A 23,073-nucleotide genomic window follows, 5' to 3' on the forward strand; every position below is an offset into this window, starting at 1 on the left:
TTTTGACTTCTCCACCTCCAGAACTGTGAGAAATCAATTTCTATTCTTTGTAAATTACTAACTACAGGCATTTTGCTATAGCAACATGAGTGGACTAAGATGCTAATTTGAAACTGAATAATAGAGACCAAAACCCGAAATCTAGTTTAAAATGCAAGAAGTTGCAATTTCCCTTTTTACTGGAAAATAAAGTAAGAATAAAATGTTTTAACTTCTTCCCTTTTAGACTTGTATGTATAAGTTTAGGCTTGTATGTGGACAGAAACTAAACAACCTATCTGATAATTTACAAATAATGTGGTGTGGACTTTAATCCTAACAGTATGACAGTAAAGAAGGGAAATGTTTGAAAGAGCCAACATTTTAGGCCTTGTGATATATATCTGCTTTGCTATTAGTTAAATTCGGAAATTCTTAAGAACACAAGAATTGGTGGTTAGGAACTGAGCCTTCTCCCTGTGTCTGCATCTGAGCCTCTGTCTTATCAGCACGGAAGCCTGAAGACGACAGTGATGCTAAGCAGTAGTCTTCATTCTCAGTTTTGCCAGAATGTTTGGATTTCTTCACAAAGCGGTAGCCCCTGCGATTGCTTGTCAGGGCTGTTCAAATGAGGTTTAACTAAGAAGAGAAGTGTAGCTTAAATGTGGTTGACACCATTCCACAGCCAGGGTTCAGAGCTGAACAGAAGGCGAAGGTGGGTATTGCCTCCCCCTAGCCTTCATGCAGGGGAGCTTGGTCCCGCCTCAGCTCTATGTGCCATGCTTTGTGGATGCCCATGGAAGGTCCACCCCTTTCTGAATGGAGATGGGGGAGGAGTAAATGGAGGAGGGGAGGGGAAGCTGTGGTTGGGATATATAATAAATAAATAAATTTAATAAATAAATTTAATAAAATGCAATAAACAAAATTAACATTTTTTTTTAAACGAGAAGCTGGGCTGAGTACCAGCATCCATCTCTGACTTCTGAGTTTATAGGGACTGTGACCAGCAGCCTCATGCTTCTGCCGCCACACCTTCTGGACCATGCTGATGCACACTCAGACTGGGAGCCAAAGTGAACTTTCTCCTCTGAGTTGCTTCTGTCGCTTATAACAGCAGTAAGAAAATGAACTAGCCCAGACGGGCTTCTGGGAAGAGTTGGAGGTGGAGCCTATGAGAAGCAGCCTGGCCCTGTCCTCCTGCAGGGCCCATGGCAGCTCAGGCCTAGCGAAGCATTGACAGTAAGCTGCATTATTCACGCCACACTTTTCTGCTCACTCATTTGAGAACTGTTCGAAATGCAAGGTTAAAAATATTATAAAACACTTTCCATGTTATAAAATATAGCACTTACTGAAGGACCACACACAGACGTTCAACTAAGAACTCCTGGAAAGGATTCATACATGACTGAAATATTTTCCTGCAATCATCTGTGAGATTCACCCCACAAGAATTTTCTAATATTCTTCTTCATGTTATTGTAATAAGCCTAATCTATTCTTTATGGTAATGGCATGGTAATGAACCTGTTTCTCATCAGTACAGTATCAGATAAGTGAGATATGTCTTGGAAGATAACTATACAAACTTGCCTTCTGACATTGTTTTTCTCATTTTCTGAACTCAATTTGTATGTAAATTTGTCCACCTATTTTATGCATGTTTTCTATATTGCAAAGATAGTAGACAGCAAATTATATAAGTTATACTGCACAGTTTCATATACCTACACATCCATTGTTCATATATGTAACCATCACCCAGATTAAGATATATGACATTTCCTCAAAGCGTCCCCTCATGAATGGAGACTTGACAGCTTCCAGATAACTACTGTTCTGGTCTCTATAATTGTGTTAGTTTTACCTGCTCTAAAATGTCTACTAATGAGACACAGTGTGCCTTAATATGTCTGGTTTCTCTTTAATGGAACAAACTGGGGTTAATAAAGAAAATATGGGAAGGGAAAAATATGACCAAAATATACTGTATGAAATAAAATTTAAATTAAAGAAATAAATTAAGAATAATAAAATAAAGGTTTTTAACATGTGAAAAAGCACAGGCACTAAGGGGGAAATATTGGAGGACAGTGCCATATGCATTAAAACAGATGTGGGCTTCCAAAGAGTTTCCCATTTATTTACAAAAAAATGGTTTTCATTAAGACATCTACTGATAACTTCCGATTTCTTGCTTTGCTTCGCAAAACTCTTTAAAACAATGTAGAATGTTCTCTGACTTTGTGTGAGATTTGTATTTCCTTAGGGGAAAAAAAATCTAAGGATTGAGTACCCTTATGAAATGGTAGAAAGCTCTTGGTAATAGACAGGTGATAAGTGCTGAGTGCTGATGGGCGAGAAAGGACTGTGGTGTCTGGCCTCTAAATAGACATATAAACAAAGGTGGGGCTTACCATCCACAAAGACTCAGTAAGTCACATCCCTGTTGAATCCCCTCTATGGCAAAGCTCCTTGGGGCAACACATCCTTTTGACATTGCATGAGTATATTTGTGATTATACTTTCAGAATGGATTAGGAAGTATACGGTCAGAGTTGTCAGAATTCTAACTCCTACTTGTCTGGCATCGTCTGTCCTGGGGGTACGTGTATGGAATGAGAAAATGTAGATGGTCATGTATGTACTATACGCCAAGGAAAAGAAACCGGAAGAAAAAGCTGAAGAAAAGACAAAGCCAGAGGGTAATAGAAACCCTCTTCCCAATTCAATAAGACTACAAAATGGAGTGCATACCTCAACGGAGAAGCCAAAGCCTTGTGAAGTGACTAAGGTCCGAGGAATAAATGAGAAATACATCTATGCCAAGCAAATTTCATTTGTACGTTTTCCTCTATTTTTTTTTTTTTTTTTTACAATAAATACCATTGGATCCAGTTTAAAATTTCAAAATGAGATCCAGGGACAAACGCAAGAAAAACAAGATAATTTAAGTGGGCAATCTAAAACCAAATCCATAGCTGCTGGTGCTCAACAATATTAAATAGTAACTGTGATAAATCCCTGAGTCCAGCGAGCACGGAGTGTGACTACCACGCAGGGAAGAAACTCCAGCATGAGGGGCTTCAGATACCTGACCTGAGCTCAGACTGCTGCACAGACCACAGCTTGGAGAAGCACAATACCGCGTGTAACAATTGCACTTGGCATTTCTCACTGGATTAACTAGTCATTCCCGGTTCAACACCAGTGTCAATGCAAAATTTACTCACTTGTGCAAAACCGCACGCTGTGAAGTCCTCAAAGAAGGGCAGACTTGGACGATCTTCTCTATAAATGGTGAGTTTATACGTGGTTACCATGTCACCCTCTGCTAGAGATTCATCCACCACGAGCATGGAGATTCGGTTCATCCCTAATCCCAGAGGATAATTGGCAAAGCTGAGGGCAGACAGTGGGAGGAGGTGGAGAGTGAGAGATGGAAGAGGATTAATATGGATGGGGACAATCATTCCGGCCAAACAGATGCAGATATCACTATTTATTATTATTATTATTATCAACATCATCATCATCTTTATCATTATCATCATTATTATCAGTATGGTGATTGTTACTGGCCTAAAACATATAAAAGCTGCATCATTTCATAAGAAATGTTAAATATGAAAAATCTCCCTTTCTTACTTCTTAGTTATATCCTTCATTAACTAGAGGGAAAGAAGCTAATATTACTAACCACCTTTCAGGGTCAGGAATTACTTCTAATACAATAGCTCTACACAAAACCATGTTGGCCCTTATAAACATGAAGAGTCTTTTTCATTTTTTTGAGATGAGGTTTCTGTATATAGCCCTGGCTATCCTGAAACTTACTCTGTATACCAGTCTGGCCTCAAACTCAGAGATCCATCTGCCTCTGCCTCTTCCTCTTCCTCTTCCTCTGCCTCTACCTCTCAAGAAGCATGCCTTGGATTAAAGGATGCACCATAATTGTTCAGCAACATAGAGAATTTTAAAAAGAGCTAATAATCAAATTGCCTCAAGTTACATGGTAGAGCCAGGGTAGAACCCAGGTCAGAGTAACATGAATCCTCTCTTCCTTTATCTATCTAAGTCTTCTTTCTTTTCCTCCCTTCTTCCCTCTTTCTCTTTTCTCCCCTTCTTTTGACCGATATTCTCATGTATCCCAGGCTGGCTTCCAACTGAGTGTTGAACCCAAGGTTTCTTGCATGCTGGCAAGCTCTCTATTAATGGAGGGATGTCCTGAGCTCAAATCCTCCTTTCTTTATACTAACCTTGACTGCTAGCAATATCAAGCATTTTCCTTACCCTACAGCAGAGGTTCTCAACCTTCCTAATGCTGTGACCCTTAAATACAGTTCCTCATGTGTGGTCCCCAACCAGAAAATTATTTTCATTGCTACTTCACAACTGCAATTTTGCTACTCTTACGAATTGTATAAAAAAAAAGTGTCTGTGTTTTCCAAAGGTCTTAGGTGACCCCTGTAAAAGGGTCATTCAACCAACAAAGGGAATAAAGACCCACAGGTTGAGAACCTCTGCCCTAGTCTTTGTCTTTATGGACACTATATGTAACAAGGTTCAGGTTGTGTTCCAATTTTCAAGCAAAAGAGTTGGAGTCTTTCAAATACATCTATAGAAAATAACAACAGATAAAGAAGTAAGTCAAGAAATAAACCCTGAAAGATGAGCAAGGCCAGCATACTGTGCCCACAGATCTTCACCAGACTGGAGACATGGGCTTAGAGTAAAAGGGGGGTCACTGTTTATCAGCAGCAGCTCCAGCAATCTTAAGACAAGGAGATGCGATGGAGCAAAATTCTTGATGGCTGCCCCTCATAGTCTCTCTATCCAGACCCTCTCTTGGTACAGTATGGTTATGAAGATTAACTCCTGTTTTTTTGTAGACTGATAGAGAATTTGTGGTTATTCTCTAAGCATGTGAAGCCAGACAGAGGAAGACTTCACACCACCATGCTTTCCAGAAGGGCTGTGCTCCAGCTGCTCTGCGGGATCAGACGTCTGCCTTCTGGTGAGGTGTCAAGTCAGTGGGCTCCCATCCCCATACCTCGGTCCAGCCCGCTCTTGCAGATGCACCTTGCACTGACACTTAGAAGGCTCTGCTCCGATCCTCACTGTTAGCACATCAAATGGCACTTCACAATAATAATCTTTGATCTTTGGATTAAACTCGGGACTCAGTTCCAAACGGGGATGGGTGAAGATCTTCTTGATACGGCAAAGTGTGTCTTCCTCTGTTGCCAAGACAGGAAGAAAGGCAAAGGCAACTGTGAATGGCATATAGGTAACTGTGTGGGATTAAGGTGTTTCCCCTCTCCTACTCCTGTGCACAGTTTTAGTAATTGGTGGCTATCTACTCAGCACCTAGGCACAATTGCTTTGTGGCATCAATTGATTTCCAATTTCTCACATATGCTGTATCGTCCATAAACCAGGCATTCACTCTAGTCGACACAATACAGATAGTATTTTTTTCTCAGTCCTTGAAACCATGAAGGCACAGAAGGTGAAGGAAAATGTCTCTCCTGTGGGTTGATAACATCCTCATGGGATACATGACATCTTAATTAATTATGAAAATGGAGTTAATGGTTCCATGGGACAGTGACAGAAGGGAACCAGCAGGCAACCAAGAAATCTTCTTAATGAAAAACGTTATAAAACTGCCAATCGTTGATATAAGGGTAGTTGGGTAGAGCAAAGAATGTGAACTTTGGTATCATACCAACCACATAGTGCGAAAGAATCACAAAGCATCCTGAAATACCTTTCCAAGCCACCTCATCAGGGGGAAGTGTCAGAAAGCAATAGAAGGAAATGCTGTATCTGTTTAAACTTGTTATCAAGCCTACAATGACTTCATGCCATTGACTATAAATTTTCCTTTGGCAACTCGTTTTATAGCAAACACTATCTTGGTACAAGAAGAGAAAAACAGCTTCAGTGGTGGGAACACAGAGCAGCCCCTGTTAAATTACACCTAACACTAATATTTGGAATGAACAAAAGGACTCAAGAGTTTATCAAAATTGTTTCCAAAGTGTTATCTACAAATAGTTTATCTATTCTTTACAGCAGTCAATGGAACTCCAGCAAATGTAAGTCTAGAAAACGCTCCTGAAATCAGCAAAGTAAGGGTACCTTAGCATCATTTGGCATTCAGTGATACTGAATAGCCACAGCAAGCAAAGGTGCAATAGGGTTCAATACCAGAAAGTGGGGACTGAAGGTAGTAAAAAGACATTGTTCCGGTCACTTTTGCCCTTCTCCTTTCTACAGCGAACATAATAATTTCTCTAAAAATCAAATCTGACAGTTTGATTACAATTATAGTAGTAGTTTCTCGTCATTTCCAGAGTCACACTAAAGAGGAGGAAAGGCACAAGGGCCCCTTGTTTTGCCATTCATTACTTCTGGTATTATGTCCTAGACTTTGTACTTCACTAAGACCAAATTCTGATATGCTTTTGAAGGAATGGCATCACCCAAGGTGGGGACAGAAAACCACCATCCAGCTGTAGCACTCTAGCTCTGAGAGCCAGGTCTCCACATAGCTGCTTGTGTGCTCTTAGCAATGAAAGTTAATATAAGCATTTCTGCCTCCTGTTCTGTGGTTTTCTGTGCCAATGGGAGAAAAACAATTTATCAAGTATAAATTAAGAGCACAATAGTGTTGTGGGATATTTGTACACTGTGCAAAGGTAAATTACTGTGATTGGTTTAATAAAGAACTAGCGGCCAATAGCTAGACAGGAGATATAGTCAGGATATCTGGACAGAAAGAAAGGAAGGAGGAAATAATTGAGATGCAGAGAGATGAAAGGAATCACAGAACAAGTAGGATGTAAAACATGAAAGAAAAGTTAAAAAGCCATGTCATAAAATGTAGATTTAAAATGGGCTAATTTAAGTTATAAGAGCTAGTTAGGAACAAGCCTAAGCTATAGGATGAGATTCCATGATTAATATAAATCTCCATGTCATTATTTGGAAGCTGGCTGGGGAGACAGAGAAAGATTCGTCACAGAATAGTATCATAAATATGGTGTCATTTCATTCTACAGAACAATTTTGTTAAAAAGAAAAAACCCAACAAGTCAAATTTGTTGAATCTCAAAGTGATTTGAGTAAACTGTTTAATTTTATTTGGCATTTTAAAAGAACAAGTCAACTAAAGATACCTTTCTTTCTCTCTCTCTCTCTCTCTCTCTCTCTCTCTCTCTCTCTCTCTCTCACACACACACACACACACACACAATTCAACTATAATTTTAATAATCTGTCTCAAAATGGTTCATAAGAATATAAGTAGAGCCAGGTGGATCTTGTGAGTTCGAGGCCAGCCAGGTCTACAGAGTGAGTTCAAGGACAGCCATGGCTAAGCAGAGAAACCCTGTCTCGAAAAGTTCAAAGAAAGGAAGAAAGGCTATAAGAATAGAGTAGTATAACCCACACTGAAAATAACCATTGCTCTTAATTCAAATTCAGTGGCTTCTTAAAAATGCACTGATTTTTAAAGTCAAAGTCCCACCCACCCCATTCACTGCCTCTGTTCAAGGCACGGAGACAAGCGTAGTGAAAACAGGAGGTTAACAGTCTTGGGATTTGATCCAAATGAACGCGCTGACCCCAGCATAACACCAAACAAACTGGAGCAGCCATCAGCCCTGCTTAGGGAGGCCTGAGCTGCCCAGGCACGAAGGGAGTATAAATACACTTTGTGCTCAGCGCCACTTGAATGAATAACAAAGCAGTCGATTTTTTTTATCAACATGAATCATAGAAGATGTTTTTTAAGTTAATAGGCTTCCTTTTGCTTTTTATATACTTCATTTATTTCATTTTGACACATGGTCTTCCCATATAGCTTACGCTGGCTTTGAACTGTTGATCTTCCGGCTTCAGGCCCCCAGCACTGGGGTCACAGGAGTGCACCACTTCTCCTAACTAAGGAATATATTTTTCTAACAATTCAGTGAGAATTAATTTCCTTTCAGTTTATACTATTTTACGTTCCTTTTTATATTCCACAGCGTAGTCACAGTTTTCAAAGGGGGCTTGTAAGTTGAACCTCACCTCCACAAGAGATGAAATAAATGTGCGGTTATTTTCGTAAGCACGATTTCATCAAGACCCCTCCCCCAGCATCACCACCAAACTTTCCACTTCTGGGGTGGTTGCTGCATCCTGGACCCTGGCTTGAAAGTTGCTTTAGCCCTGACATCATTGCAACTGCACGAAGGCTGCTCTATTTGGCGTGTCCTTGGCATCTTTCCCAGTCCAGTCCTGACTTGTCTCGGGCCGCTTACCTTAGCTCTATGGAGAACTCGGCCCGAAGGACGGTGGTCGCAGGCTGCTCAACCTATTTGGCAAGCAGGCATAGGAAAGCTGTTTGAACTTTTGGTGGTTTTTAACGGATTTCTTTTAACCATAGGATTTTATTGCTCCCTTGATGGATCATCGTAACTCATATTGAATGCAGAAAAGCTTATTCTCTTAAAGATTGCCCCACCTGTCCAGGAGCATCACGCAGAGTATTTTTAAATCTCATATCAAACCATAAAAGCAGGGAAATTAATAGTACAGATCCAGGTAGCATGGGTTTTTAATCAGGGAATAAAGGACATGAAGGAAGTTGAAGGGATTTCCTGACAATGTGCCCTCCTCTACATCACATTACTTGGGATCTGAAGAGTGATGACGTCACCCAGTGCAGAATACAGAAGGCCACAGAGATGATCAAGCTTTCCCACATTGCATTTAGCCCTGGGCTTAGCCCAGGACACATGCTCAAAAAAATAATAGACCTGGCTATCCTCGAACTCACAAAGATTTGCCTACTTCTGCCTTCCAAGTGCTGGGATTAAAGGCCTGCGCCACCACCATCCAGCTGAGCATTTCTTCTTTTAAAATCATACCCAGAACAGCAGGGAACCAAGGGAAAAGAAAACTGGGTCTTATAGGTGTGAGGAATTGGTAACCAAGGCAGACACACACACACACACACACACACACACACACACACACACACTTCTGCTCTCTTTTCCCTGGTAAGTACAGCAATACTTGAAAAACTTTATGCCTTTAACTAAATGCACTTGTTGGTTTTATAGACTAATACTACTTAATATAGTGTGATATTTGGTGTGATTATTGAAAAAGTATGAATAAACAACAATATTTTGAAGGAAAACAAGTTGGATTTTATTAAATTATAACACCTAATTATAATAAACTAAGCCTAAATTTATACATGGCAAATTTTTGACTTTTGTGTTTCAATGAATTTATTTTGGAAAACAAGTTTTGCCTTTTCTTTCTTTCTTTTTTTAGACAAGATTTCTCTGTGTAGCCCTGACAGTCCTAGAACTCACTCCGTTTAGACCAAACTCCGTACCTCAGAGATCTGCCTGCCTCTGTCTCTGAGTGCTAGGATTAGAGGTGTGCATCTGAATATGATAAAAATGCTTATATTTTTTCAAAGTTGGAATGTGTCTAAACTGTGAGCTTTACTATGGAAACACTCAATCTCAACTCACCATTATTGCAATGTATATCTTTATTTTCATACGAAACTCGTGGAACTGCATCTAAAATTAAAAAGTAAATTAAAATCAAACTATAAATTTAATGTAAAAATTTTCCCCTCTCTCCTCTCTCTCATTCTGAATCTGGAGCTTACTGACCAGCTAGATGGGCCAACCAACCAGCGAGACCCAAGGATCTTCCGTCCCTAAGTACCCCCATACTTCCAAGTGCTGGGGACTGGCATTGTCTTACCCAGAGTGCACATTGGTGCTAGGAAGGGGACACAGACACTCCTGTGCAAACGGCTAGCACTTTCCTGACTGAGTCATCTCTCCATGCCTCACCAACAAGCATTTCTAAGCAAAGCTGACAGCTACAGGATTAAAACTCAAAGAAGTGATTACTTCTAGTAGGAGAATATTAGAGAAACGAAGGCAGGGTCAGAATGAAGCGCTAATCTAATTAATCTTAATCAATAAAAACCCAGGAGTCAGATATGGAGTGAAAGCTGGGAAGATCAGAGAACTGGGAGCAGTCACCAGTTGTTTCCTGCCCCTCTCCTTCCTGCACCCTAAAAGTCTGAGAGCCTGTCTATACCCCACCTCATCACTTCCTATCTCCACCTCCCGAGTGCTGGGACTAAAGGCACAGGCCACCACTGCCCAGCTTGTTTGGTTAGCTAGTGGCTAGCTCTGCCCTCTGAGCTCCAGGCAAGCTTTGTTAAAACACAAACCAATTATCACACAACAGCCTGAATGTCATCTTTAGCCTAAAGGTAAATTACTACATTTTCTTCTAGTTCTGTGATCCTATGCTGTCATTTCCTAAATTATTGAAATGGAGATATTCTAGCTCTGTACCAAAATGGTTACCCTGTATCAAATTTCTATATAACTAAATATCCATCTGAAAAAAAACTTAATAAATATTTATGGACAAATGAATGCATAAAATATTAGAGTGCTTTAAAATGTTTATTAATAAAAAAGAAAGGAGACAGTGGCAGAAGAGAACAGTCATGCTAAACCCTTGCCCGTCCATCGCTGGGCCTGCTGATTTGTTTTATTGAATCTGCCCTTCTCAACCAGTGTCCTTCAAACTCACTGGTGCATCTTCAACTAAAATTCTGGTTAGATGACTTATTGCAGTACCACTGAGAACCATAGTACTGGATAAAATCCTGGTTATAACAGGCGTTCTTTAGTTAAAGGAAAGAAATATATTAGTTGGTATTTCTTTCATTTTTTTCTTCTCAAAAATATTTTCTTCTTGTATGACAAAATATTAGCTATTCTTTTCTTTTTATTGCGAAAAGGAAAAAAAAAGTTTCTGCCTCCTCCCAGCCTCCCATTTCCCTCCCCCTCCTCCCACCTCCCACCTTTCTCCCCCTCCCCCCACTCCTCTCCCCCTCCCTCTCCAGTCCAAAGAGCAGTCAGGGTTCCCTGCCCTGTGAAAAGTCCAAGGTCCTCCCCCCTCCATCCATGTCTAGGAAGGTGAACATCCAAAGCATGGGATAAAACCGGACTCTCTGATCATGGCGAACAATGAGGGCTGATGAGAAGCCAAGGACAATGGCACGGGGTTTTGATCCTACTTCATGTTCTGGCTTGGTGGGAGCCTAGCCAGTTTGGATGTTCACCTTCCTAGCTATTCTTTAAAAAACAAGATACGAAGAAAAAAAGGGTACATTAGGGGGAAAATTACCAACAAAGTTCCTTGAGGTTCCTCTTGCTAACGGCAGCTGTTACATTCAACCATAAATCCTGAACATCGTTTGTGGCAAATATTTTTTCTAGCTATTTCTAGAATTTTATTTCAGGACTGTAGGCTCACAGGTACAGTCAATCTACTCCTACAGCAATAATGGTGGTTTCTAATATTTTTCATTTATTACTTGTTTATTTTTATAATTTGCTGAACAATGTATTATAAATAGGTACCACACTTTCTCAGATGTTACATTACTGTTTATTAAAATATGCAATTTTTAAATGTTCATATATATTCTTAATTATGTTCTTAAGATGAATAGTTAACAGTAGAATTCTTAGTCCATAAGGACAAATTTTATTTAACTAGATAATCTATTTTTGCATATTAAGAATTGAGCCTAGAACCTCCACATGGCAAGCCTGTGATCTACCGCTGAGGGCTAAGCGTCCAAGAGTAACTTGTAAAGCTTCCCTTCTATGCTGTCAGGTGTCCCCTTAACATGTGCTCTGTTGGAAACATTCACCACCAGTATGAAAGTTCCTGTTTCCCCTCACCCCTCCCCTATCTTTAAGAAGAACATCCAATTTTGAGGGGGAAAAAATGTCACTTTCTAGCTTTATTTTCATTTTCGATCGCTAGCAAAGTTAAACACTGTAAATATATTTTAAAGCCAGATAGTACTTTTCTTTCTGCTTTGCTATGTGAAACTATGTGCTTTTACCTTTTTGACTGTTGATTGCTTCCAATGACTTTTGTGGTTTCTCAATGGCCTCATTTCTTGTTGAAGAATTCCTGCAACACAATGCCAAGCAAGTCCAAGTCAACAAGGTGAACACACTGAGTTTTTTCCCGGGGGAGCACAGTTATTTTGGTGAAGACAAGAAACACTGTCTGGATGTCATTCCTCAGTTGGCCATCTAGCCTCTGGTGGGGTGGGTGGAAATCTTAAAAGCAGTCACTCTCTAGTTGGAAGCTGAACAACTTCAGATAGCTTAGCTCCGACGAGGTGATTTAAAAAACGCACATTCTCCCTGGGATCTCTGCCTAACGTTCCACAGCTTTCATGCCAAGAGCCTTCGAAGTCCTGAGAATGTACACAAAATTAGAGAAACCAATGTGGCTACAGGAACAGCCGACATTGCCAAAGTGTGTCCTTGCACTTGCCGACAGTCAACAGAGACCGGCAAAGGTTGTTTATACCTTGGCATGCTCCCTTCACTTTCTGTGTCGTACAAGTAACAGGACGCTTGGCTGGATGAACCCTTAAGTCCTTCTGATTGGAGCGACACTAGCGTAAACTGTAGTCAGAACATTTTCTGGTCTGGAGACTAGAGAGCGCAGGACACTCTGGTCTCTAGCCCTTGACGTGCCTTTCCTGTGTTAAAGTGATACTTTGTTGTCTGTCACCCTATTAAAATGGAGAGATTAGTATTTGCTCCGCACAGGAACACCGTGAGAATCAAATAAAAATGTCAGTGCCAGACACGGTGCTGAGTAATGCAGCCCAAAGCACAGGAAGGCAGATTCAGGCCGGGGCAAGCATCATCATCAGGCAGGAAATCGAGAAAAATTAGGCATAAAACAGAGTCTGCTAATTGCTAATTACCATTTCTATCCTTGCCAATGCTAGAAGTTATGGTAATTTTACTTCTAAAAGTCTGTTTTATTTTGGTATACACACACACACACACAAAACTCCACAAAAACAACAACAACAACAAAAAGCTGGAGGCAAAAATGTAGTGATTCCTTCGAAGGAATGAAATAGCAGGTAAAGCATGCTTGTCAAGAGGTGTGAAGTTTTTGATGGTGGTGAGATTTTCGGTTGTTTCTTAATTTTACTTTTGTAAAGCTGGGGACCCAACCCAGAGCTTTCTGCACAGTGGCAGTAACTCTACTAACGAGGTAAGTTTAGCTGAAGTCCAAATTAAGAAAAACAAAATCTAAGAATTTCCCACGAACAAGTACTTCCCGGAGACTCATTCAAGAGATACAGCCCCGAAGTCCACGTGAACGGAATTATGGGAGCGTGACTATGTTAACGGAATGACAACTTGTACAAAAGAGCTGCCTGCCGTTTGTTCTCGGGGGTTTCTGTGAATGGATTCTTGTTAAACTGGTGTGTGTTTTCTAAGAAAAAGAGTTCCACAAAACCTTTCCAACATATGCAACTTTCTTTTCAGGAAAGGGAGGATTAACAGACGCTATTAGGGTTTCCACACCGCTTCAGTTGGGGCCTCTGCATTCTGGGCCTTGGGGCTCCCACATAAATGTTACCTGTCACTGCTGGGGTTCCAGCTTTGTCTTTTCTTACTCTTTTGCCATGCAACAAGCAAATGATCTTTATTTCAAGAGAAAGACTAAGTGATTAGATTCCCAATGCTGTACATGTATAAAAGCTGCTTTGCTATGGCCATTGGGAAGATGAGAACATGGCCACCTCCATGCCTGCCTGATACACTGGATAAAAGTTCAGAGCCATGGGTGAGGGGTAAGTTAGTATTTGTATTAGCCGAATGTCTTAAGCTACTGATTTAGAATCTTAATTTCCCTCATCCGGGAAATTTGTGTGAGGAATAATCCCTCTTGCAATAAAGTACGAATGATAAGAAATATACACTCTCCCTGGAAAGTGGAAGGTGATGCAAGCTGAGCACTGATGACAAAAAAAAAAAAAACATTTCTGGGAGCATTATGCTATCTGACTTCTGATAAACACCAGAATTTGCTTCTGTTGGTGTTAATAGAGAAATCTGTTGAACATGTATGGCTTTCCTTATAAAGAAAAGAAAACTACTGCCCTCGCCATAGATGCTAAAATGACCTTTGAGTGCACACAGACATGAAAGATAAACTGCTTTATCATCTGTTTACATGCTAGTGTGACATACACAATACTTTCTATGTAATCCTCCTAGAGTAATACATGGTAGGCAGCCTAAGCCATGTTTACACATGAGGAAATTAAGTCCTGAAGGATGCAGAACTTTGCCTGCTATAACTAATAAACTTAAATATTGGGATTTATTTCATCCAACTCTGTATGATTTAAAATAGCTCTTGTCCTTAATAATAATATTCAATGGTGATCATTCTCACATTCCTTTAAGGTAAGAGAACTCAGTCTTCTGATTTCAAGCAGTTGTTTGCTGAGCCTGGTCGTATATGAGGAGCTGGAGAAAACTTTGTCAGGGAACAAATGTTGTGAAGCTTGCAAATCTCTAGGGAATTCACGGAATGTTACAAACAATACAAATAAACTCTTTGGAAATTCTCCTCGGTTCTTTGTCTATACTGAAGTACGAGGAAGTCTTGGCTTATTCGCATGAATGCAAAGTATAAAAGGTGGCTTTATGCCGTAATATTTAAAATGGTTTTCAAGCACAGAAGGGAAAACTGGACTTACCGAGGGAATAAAGCCAAGCTTAGAAAGCCTTTGCAAGTAAAGTGAATATTAATGCTAGAACATGTTTGAAGAAGTACTCAGTATATGGTTATTTGTATTTTTAATTACAGATGAGTTTCTTCTAGCCACTATCTCCTGAAGCCGAAGGAAATAAAGGGCAAGTGAGCGGAGCTGAAGCCATTCCCAGCAGTGACTGTAAGAGACATAAATGAGTGTCATGTCCCTTAGTCTTTCATCTCCCTGGGAGGCTTAGGTCTAATTCTGTTTTCCTGGCAGTAGAAAAGTCAAATGCTCTCTTAATTCTATCCATATTAAAGAACAGACAAAGCTTTAAGTGCATCCCCTTTGCCAGCTACTAGGGGCATTAATAGCTCACCTGCCTTTTCCCTCATGGCTACCTCTCGTAAGAGTGGAAGTGAAGATGGAAAAAAAAAAAAAAAACTCTCTAAAAGCAAAGCAAACAAAGCGGAGTCTAGATTCATGAAATTAGATGAGATTTGCTCAGAATAGTCATACCTCTATAATGCCCAAATAAACGTGCCTGCTGGTCTATCTCCAAGATGACGGATGGTTCAAAATACAAGCCCCACCAAATCTTTCTGATGTTTCAGCAATGGAAATGTATGGATTGTGGGGGCCCACAGAAATAGGTCCACTCCACCTTGACTGAAGGTCAGAGAGCTTAAGCCTCCTCTTATTCTTTCAAAGTTATTGACAAGAGGTCTGACTAAAGGTGTGGTTACAGAGAAGATACCCTGACCTAGGGTGTGGTTACTGATGTTTTGGATATTAAGATGGCCACAGAGGTAGATCAGCTCCACCTTGACCAAAGGTCAGAGAATTCAAGCCTATTCCTGCTCCTTCAAGGATATGACAGGAGCTTTGGCCCAGGAAGTGGGTGCCTACAGAATGCTTGGTCCAAGGTGCTGTAATCACACGTCCTGCCTAAACAGAGGATACAGTTGCTTGATGTTTCAAGTACTAACGTAACTGACTGTTCTGCTTGTTCTTTGTGTCATATTAAAACAGTCTTTTGCCTTTTCCCTTCCCCCTCCCCCACTTCTTTGGATTGGGGCCTATAAGCATAAGGAAAATAAACATGGGCATTTTCAGTATTCAGTATTCTCTGGATAGCCCCCCAGTTCTATCCCATGGCTATGTATTTCTTTCGTACCTCTGTTCCTCCTACCTAATTTTCTAATCCACATTTCTCTACCCTGGAATGTGTGAACCCCATCGAGGCTGGACCCCGACAGATGCCACTCCAATATTTCACTACGACAAAGGATCACAAGAAGAAACAAGATGGAAATGTCTAATTTTAAACACTGCTTTATACCAGAGTCACATCCCAGTTTGAAAACTGTTGGGTGTGTTTTTTGTTACAGTGTCTAATGACCACCAGAACCATTATGGTTTCAGTGCTTTAAACTCATTTCTTTTCCAGACCATGAATTTTTGGGCATACTTCTTTTGTGTTGCTCACTTTAATGTAGGCAAAGCCTTTTGAAATCCATCTTTTCGGCTTAAAGATTTTTGGACCACACCATTCAAATTTGTGGCTCTCTTACCATTCCAGTGGATGTAGCTGTTCCTTTTTATTCGTGGGCCAAAATTGTTCAAATACATTTAAAAGAGACCAGTATTGGGGCAGTACTGAGCCAGGAGTTGCCATATCATAAAATTCACGCATCACAGACTGAATCCCAGGAGCAGTGGATGGGAAGAGCTGAGAAGAAATGTTCAAAGAAAACATCAACAGAAGAAAAAAAATCAACTGAAAAGTAGGCTGAAATGTTGCATTACGAATAGTATTCATATTTAGTCAGACATTGTTTCATCGAGCAGTTATTTATTTAAAATCCTATTGGTCATGGGTTGGGATGCTAACTCAGTTGCACTGGAAGCTGAGGACCCAAGTCTGATGTCCAGGAAAGCCAAGTATGAACTCCTACAGAATCCAGCATGGCAGATATAAAAAGTATCTCCTTCATTGGTTGACTTGGTAAACTTATATGAGTGCATAAGTAACTAATATAAGTAACTTATCTATATATAGGTTGAAAAAAACTACAAGGAGTATTTGAAGCTTCCGTCAGATTAACAATGCACCAAATAGTTTTAAATACTATTTAAAGATAGTTTTATATGAATAAATATTAAGTAAGAACATAAAGTCATCATAGTCTATATTAGTGGCAGAAATAAAACACATTGTGCACGAACACTCAGACGTAATCACTTATGCTTTGATATTGACCAAGAAATTGATAAACACACCAAAAATTCCAGGGTGAGAAAAAAATGCCTGTTTGCAGACTGAAACCAATAAGAGCTGCTATGAGCGTTCATATACAATCTATTTTTTAGACACTTGCATTATTGCTGCCACCAATTAAGCTGGGGTAGAGGGGAGATGTGGGGGAACTGTGGTCGGGATGTAATGCATGAGAGAAGACTAAATTTAAAAAAAAGATTGGGGCTGTTTTTAAAAGTCTTATTATGTTTAAATATATTTAAATAATATATTATGCTTAAATATATTTTTCTTAAGTTAAAAGGGCAATAAAATGTAGCAAATATTGGTTGCATATTCAGGCCCCAAAACTAAAAGAATTTTTTTATAGAAAAATATCAACATCTTCCCCAGAGAACTGTTGTACCCTGGCAGCAGCTATGATGCCAAATCCTTCACCTCTACTAAGCCACATATTACAGCGAATGCTTAAAGCAAAGCATGTACATCTTTCCAAAAGGAAAAAAGATGCCTACAAAAGACTGTGTGTTGTGAAGAAATATCTATGTGCGATTTGAAGGAAAAACTGGGCAGTTTACAGCTAATCTATTAATATCATAATCTCAGTCATTAAGTGGAAAGAAATATCACTTTTGTTTTACCAGTTGGAATTCTCCCAGACTCCCAAGTTCCTTTATAAAAGTCCTAATTGAGTGGATTTCCTCTAAGGACAGGCACTGATTGAGCTCCTTTTGATAGTTTCCATCCTGGAAAGAAAGAAGCCTTAAGTAATCGTGAAGCAGTCAAACCATCTTTCTCCCAGTCACCCCCACTTAACAAATCAATCAAACTCTGTAACAGCTAAACTTATTAAAGTTATGGAATTCATTGAGACTATAAACTGTCACGACAATGTTCAAATATAAAAATAATCACAATTGATGAGATTGACTCTCACTAACCAAATGGTATGTTGGTAGTGAGAGGGCAGGTTATGTGTGACCACGGTTTGTGGATGGAAGATTTTCCTTGTGCCCTCAGAGCAATAGAGGTGAAAACATCTGCCAATGAACCCCCAGTGTGGAACTCTGCCATTGAAGAGTTTCGTAGACTGGCAAACACTGTAATCACCTTAGGTTTTCCCATAACCATATGCTTCCTAGAGCGTCCACAAGATCAAGAGCAACCCTCTCTGACAAGGTGTTGTGACAGACATCATCAGGACCTTTGCAAAAGCTTTTACATACTCCTTTTCCAAATTCTTCAAATATGAATTTCAAAATAGAAAGATATGTGGGGGATAATATTACGGCAATTGGTACTGATTTTTTTTAGTGAATAAAGAAATAGTGTTAGTCTGCCGTTAAAACAATCAAACAAACAAAAATCCTAACCAACAAAAACCAGAACCATTCTAAAGCAAACCACCCCAATTATCAGCATCTAGTCAAATGTTAACAGACATGAATATTTCAGCAAATTAATGCTTTAATTCACATCCCCTGAAGTCATCCTGAAGCACTCTGGCATTCTAGAATGTCTTTAGAGAGTTCTAAGAGTCTTTGTAAAGTGTCCTAAAATGTAAAAACACATGCATCATTCGAAATATCTATAAACATTTCCTTAACAATCATGAACTTTTTCACTTCATTTCCAACACAATGTTTCTCATGCATACTCAGTCAAAATAAAATAAATTTTTTTCAGTCAAAATAAAGTTTTCAGGTCAGAGAAAAATTCTGAAGCACACAGTCATAGATGACAACTATCAGTTAATTTCAAATAAACTTCTAAATTTTTAAATTTCACCATAAAATAACTAGTGGCTAAATATTCACTGTCAGCGTGCACATTTGGACTTACCTCAAACGCACCGGCTCTATGAAACCTCTGCAATAGCTCAGAAAATAAGGGAAGTGAAGATGTATTGGAGAAGAGGAAATTGAAAGTATCCTCCAAAAGGATTTTTTCTGTATTTTGGTCCTTCAAATTGAAATTCTCATCATCTTGAAATTTTAAGTGCTCATGTACCTTTGAAGGAAGAGAAGTAGGGGAAAGGAAATGAATTCTAAGGGATGATTTATTTCAGGTTGGACTGCAGACCAGAACTGACATCTAGTGGTCTCTTGGAGGCTAACAGCTTTATAGACGTGAGTAATGTTTCATATGAAGATGCCTGCCATTCTTTCAAGGCATAGGAACATGAGCTATTTCAAAGTCACCCTAGCTTAGTCTGAAGCTTTTTATATCTCACAAATATTTGTTCATGAAAGATAATATGTAACATTTTTTAAATACATTTTTGAAAGTTTAATTTCAACTATTAGATATGCATCAAAAAGGCAAATGACCATTAAAATTTCATAAAGATTCTAAATTTTATAGATAAATTTTATAGATAAACCTGTCAATTTTCTGTAATTGTATTATCTCTATTATGGTTTGGGAAAAGCTAAACTCTGATGGAGTTGAACTCTGGCTAACCATAGGGTGATTGTGCTCCCCTTTCTTTCTTACCCTATAGCCCAATAGATAGCTTTTTTAAAATTGATTTTGTCGAGCTAAATATTTTCCTCTGCTCCTCTCCCTGATTCTCCCCTCCCCTTTGACTGTCTCCTATGGTCCCCATGCTCCCAATAGACAGCTTTTTATAAACTAACTGAACCAATATTTTTGTCTTCTTACCACTGAAGAACGTTATAGAAGAAAAAATATGCTGAGGAAGGTGACTTAAAAGAGTTTGAACTCAAAACAAACTAAAAATCACCCACATTTATACATACAGCTATCAGAAAATATTTCAAAAATTCACATGAATTTTTATTCTTTTAAATTAAAATAGAAAAATAACTTATTCGTTTGTATTACTAGGGATGGAACCTAAGACCTAGTACATTCCAGGCAAGAATTCTGCCTCTGCTCAGTCTCTCTAGTTCCTATGCCTTTTTAAAATGAAAATGAAGACCAATTTAAAAAGAACGACAGCTCTATCTCTTCATGATGCCATGCAAGCACCCTGGGTCATCTTCTGTTTGCTATTATTGATATGTCTTACTCTTCCCCATGAAAATTTAATGCCATCTTTGTTCATGAATTCAGGGGAACTATAGAAAACGTCATGTTTCACCTACCATGTCCACATGGTGGTTAGTATTCCCAGGTTCCCCCTCGCTAGGGCTCATGGGCATGAGTCTATATGGACTGCAATGGAAGCTGTTTTAATCAGCTGGTCACTGTAGATGAAACCCATTGTCAGTATGCACGTATGGGCTTTCCTCAAATGCACTGGCTCTATAAAACGTCTGCAGTAGCTCAGAAAGTACAGAACGTGAAGATGTATTGGAGAAGAGGAAATTGACGGTATCCTCCAAAAGGATTTTTTCTGTGTTTTGGTTCTCCAAACCCCCCACCCCCCACAACACACACACACTGTATCCTGCATACTCACCTGGAGCACTATAGGATATCCAACATCTCCATAACCAATATCAAAAGTTAAAAGCTGAAAACACTGTCTACATCTGGAAGAAAAAACACAAGGTAACAGGACAACATATTTTCCATATTTTTTTCTAGACTTACTCTGCTTTCTGTTATTACATTGTTTATAATCGATACCATTAAATTTCATAATTTAAAAGGCCAATGACATGGATAATAGAAAAATTACATAGAATGGATTATTTGACTTGAGTCTCTTTTGTTCACTAGAGAAAGTGCAAATACGCCTCTATTCTTTCTCCATGACACACTATCATAATCAACTATGTTATTCCGTGAGAACCTTCCTATGGGGAAAAGTTACCAGGTCCTCCATTTTTAACATTGATGCTTTCAGAAAGTGCAAGAAGGAACGCAATAAATGAGTGCAGTGCACCAATCACCTTTCCCCTTCCGGCAAACTAGACAACGTTTCCCTAGAACAAAGGCCGCGAGCTATTGTCAGAGAAGCTAAACTATGAGATTAGAGCTGATTGAATTTTGTTAAAAGTTTTTGTTTCTTTCTCAGGATTTTGAAATCGTTGGGATAGGATAGTTGAGAGCTAATGTATTATGTACAGGGAAAGTTATACCTAGTCAATACTTAGTATATTTGATGGAAATACTTGAAAGGAGTTACAAATTCAAAATTAATTTTAGGATCCAGGAATAGGCTTGTAGTCCCAGCCCTTAAGAAGTAGAGGCAGAAAGATTACAAGTCCCAGGCTAGTCTAGACTGTAAACTAAGATTGCTGAAAAGATAATAGTAATAATAAAAAAATGTTTAAAGCCTTGTGTTTTATTTCTTATCACACCATTTGGATACAAACAAATGGCATGTAACAAACTCTGAAGTTATAAATCTATAAATTAGGCCATTCATGTTTAGGACATCATATTATGATACACTGACATACACTTTCCCAAGTTCTATTTACTTTCAGTAACTAAGGCTTTTCACGAACATATTTAAGAACCGCTAGCGCTCTCTCTCTCTCTCTCTCTCTCTCTCTCTCTCTCTCTCTCTCTCTCTCTCTCTCTCTCTCTCTCTCTCTTACCTATGGATGGTCTTTGGTCGCAGAGTAGATGCATCACTGAACACCTCGGCCACCAATAAGAGCTTGCTAATTGCTTCTTTCATGCTATCCAATGCCTGCAGAGGTGAACTTGTCCTTAGGAATGTCTCAAAAAACATTTGCAACTAGGAAAAAAAAAAGATTGACATGGCGAAATAAATTTTCAGCTGCCTATTGTTTCCAAAGTTAGTTATATGAAGTTGTCTCCCTGTCTACTTCAAAAAAAAAACAAAACTTTAAATAGAAAAATTTGAAGATCAAAGATTTAAATATTTTTAATTCAAGTCACAAGGAGAAAGAAATGTCTATATACCAAGCAATTTAGCTTTGTTATTTTTGTTTGTTTGTTTCTCGAGACAGGGTTTCTCTGTGGCTGTCCAGGAACTCACTCTGTAGACCAGGCTGACCCCAGACTCACAGAGATCTGCTTGCCTCTGCCTCCAGAGAGCTGGGATTAAAGGTGTGCACCACCATCACCTGCTCTTTGCAGTTTAACTTTTTTTTCATTTTACTTTTCTTGTAGCACCAACTCTTGGAAGGATAGTGTAAGGTTGCAATGGAGTCCTCTGGATTGATTTGTGGTTCAATCAGTAGGGGGACTGGCCTTGCCACTCACTTTTCTGAATCTTTGCTTCCTTGCTTCACAGTGGGCTAAAACCCACCAAAAAGAGAGTTGTGCACCCAACAAGGAAAAAAAAATATTTGAAGGCCAGTAGAAAAAAATGAAATTCAAATATTTGATTTTTAATTATCAATTTTTTGTATGTATCAATAAAAATGCCTTTTCAAAGTTGTTTCTTTTTACCTCATTTTTCTCTGGGAGATCTAGACAACCAGAGAAGAATTTAAGAGACCTACATGGTTGTGATAACATTTTAATATAAGATTTCCTCTGATGAAGAACATGGGATGATATTAGGAGAAGTTCAAGTCTATGTATTCCTGTGGACAATACTGTTAGTTTCACAAACAACTATTCTTATTTACTTAAATATGAAAAATCATAAAATAAACTATCTTTTGAAGATGCTTAGCATTAAATTTCGAGTCAATATTTTTTTAAAAAATATAAATCAAATCTTATTGACTCACAGACTTTCTCTAGATAAACATAGACTTTCAAAGATAAAGAACAAAAAATATTTTTTGAAAAAACATGCAGCAGATATTTGATCAACGCTTTCATAAAAATCAGCCAAGCCTATCAGAACTGCAAAAGATCACACATTGAAAACTTCTGATGTGATGATAATGAAGGACAAATATCAGCAGAAATTATCTATGGAAAATGGTAACCGTATCTTTAAAACGTGCCACTGAAACTCCCCCAACATCAACAAATACTGAGTCCATAAACTTTTATAAGCCCAAACCAGAAACCTAATTAGACCAGGCATTAAGACCGTAAGAACATATCATCAACATCTGGCAATTGAGATATTTTTCCATTTTACTAAAGAAAATGAGTGTAGTGATTGTATAATTAAAAGAAAACAAATTAATGCTAACAGTAAAAATGTTAACACCCTTGAGTCAAAATAGAATAACACTGTGTGTTCCTAAGTAAAAGCAGCACAAATCTTATCCAGTTCACCATGCTGATAGGAAGAGTTGCCAATGACATGCGCGCATTCTTTCCACATTAA

General features: G+C 38.9%; 1 protein-coding gene across 2 annotated transcripts in view; it reads right to left on the bottom strand.

Annotated features, from left to right (window-relative positions):
• Positions 1-23,073, bottom strand: part of Cped1 (cadherin like and PC-esterase domain containing 1) — a 295,142-nt gene that overhangs the window by 114,004 nt on the left and 158,065 nt on the right. Inside the window, exons 8-16 of one of the 2 annotated variants that reach the window (XM_050145850.1) lie at positions 21,410-21,552; positions 20,320-20,392; positions 18,735-18,902; positions 17,534-17,638; positions 16,207-16,364; positions 11,951-12,021; positions 9,528-9,578; positions 5,036-5,222; positions 3,216-3,384 (exon numbers count right to left, since the gene is read on the bottom strand). In XM_050145850.1, coding sequence (XP_050001807.1) covers positions 3,216-3,384; positions 5,036-5,222; positions 9,528-9,578; positions 11,951-12,021; positions 16,207-16,364; positions 17,534-17,638; positions 18,735-18,902; positions 20,320-20,392; positions 21,410-21,552 — 1,125 coding nt within the window. The remainder of the gene's footprint in view (positions 1-3,215; positions 3,385-5,035; positions 5,223-9,527; positions 9,579-11,950; positions 12,022-16,206; positions 16,365-17,533; positions 17,639-18,734; positions 18,903-20,319; positions 20,393-21,409; positions 21,553-23,073) is intronic. The other variant, XM_050145851.1, reaches the window with a different exon arrangement.

This window comes from Alexandromys fortis, unplaced genomic scaffold (assembly GCF_014885135.2).
Source record: "Alexandromys fortis isolate MF-2015 unplaced genomic scaffold, M_Fortis_MF-2015_v1.1 scaffold_34, whole genome shotgun sequence".
In the NCBI taxonomy this organism is placed as follows: Eukaryota; Metazoa; Chordata; class Mammalia; order Rodentia; family Cricetidae; genus Alexandromys; species Alexandromys fortis.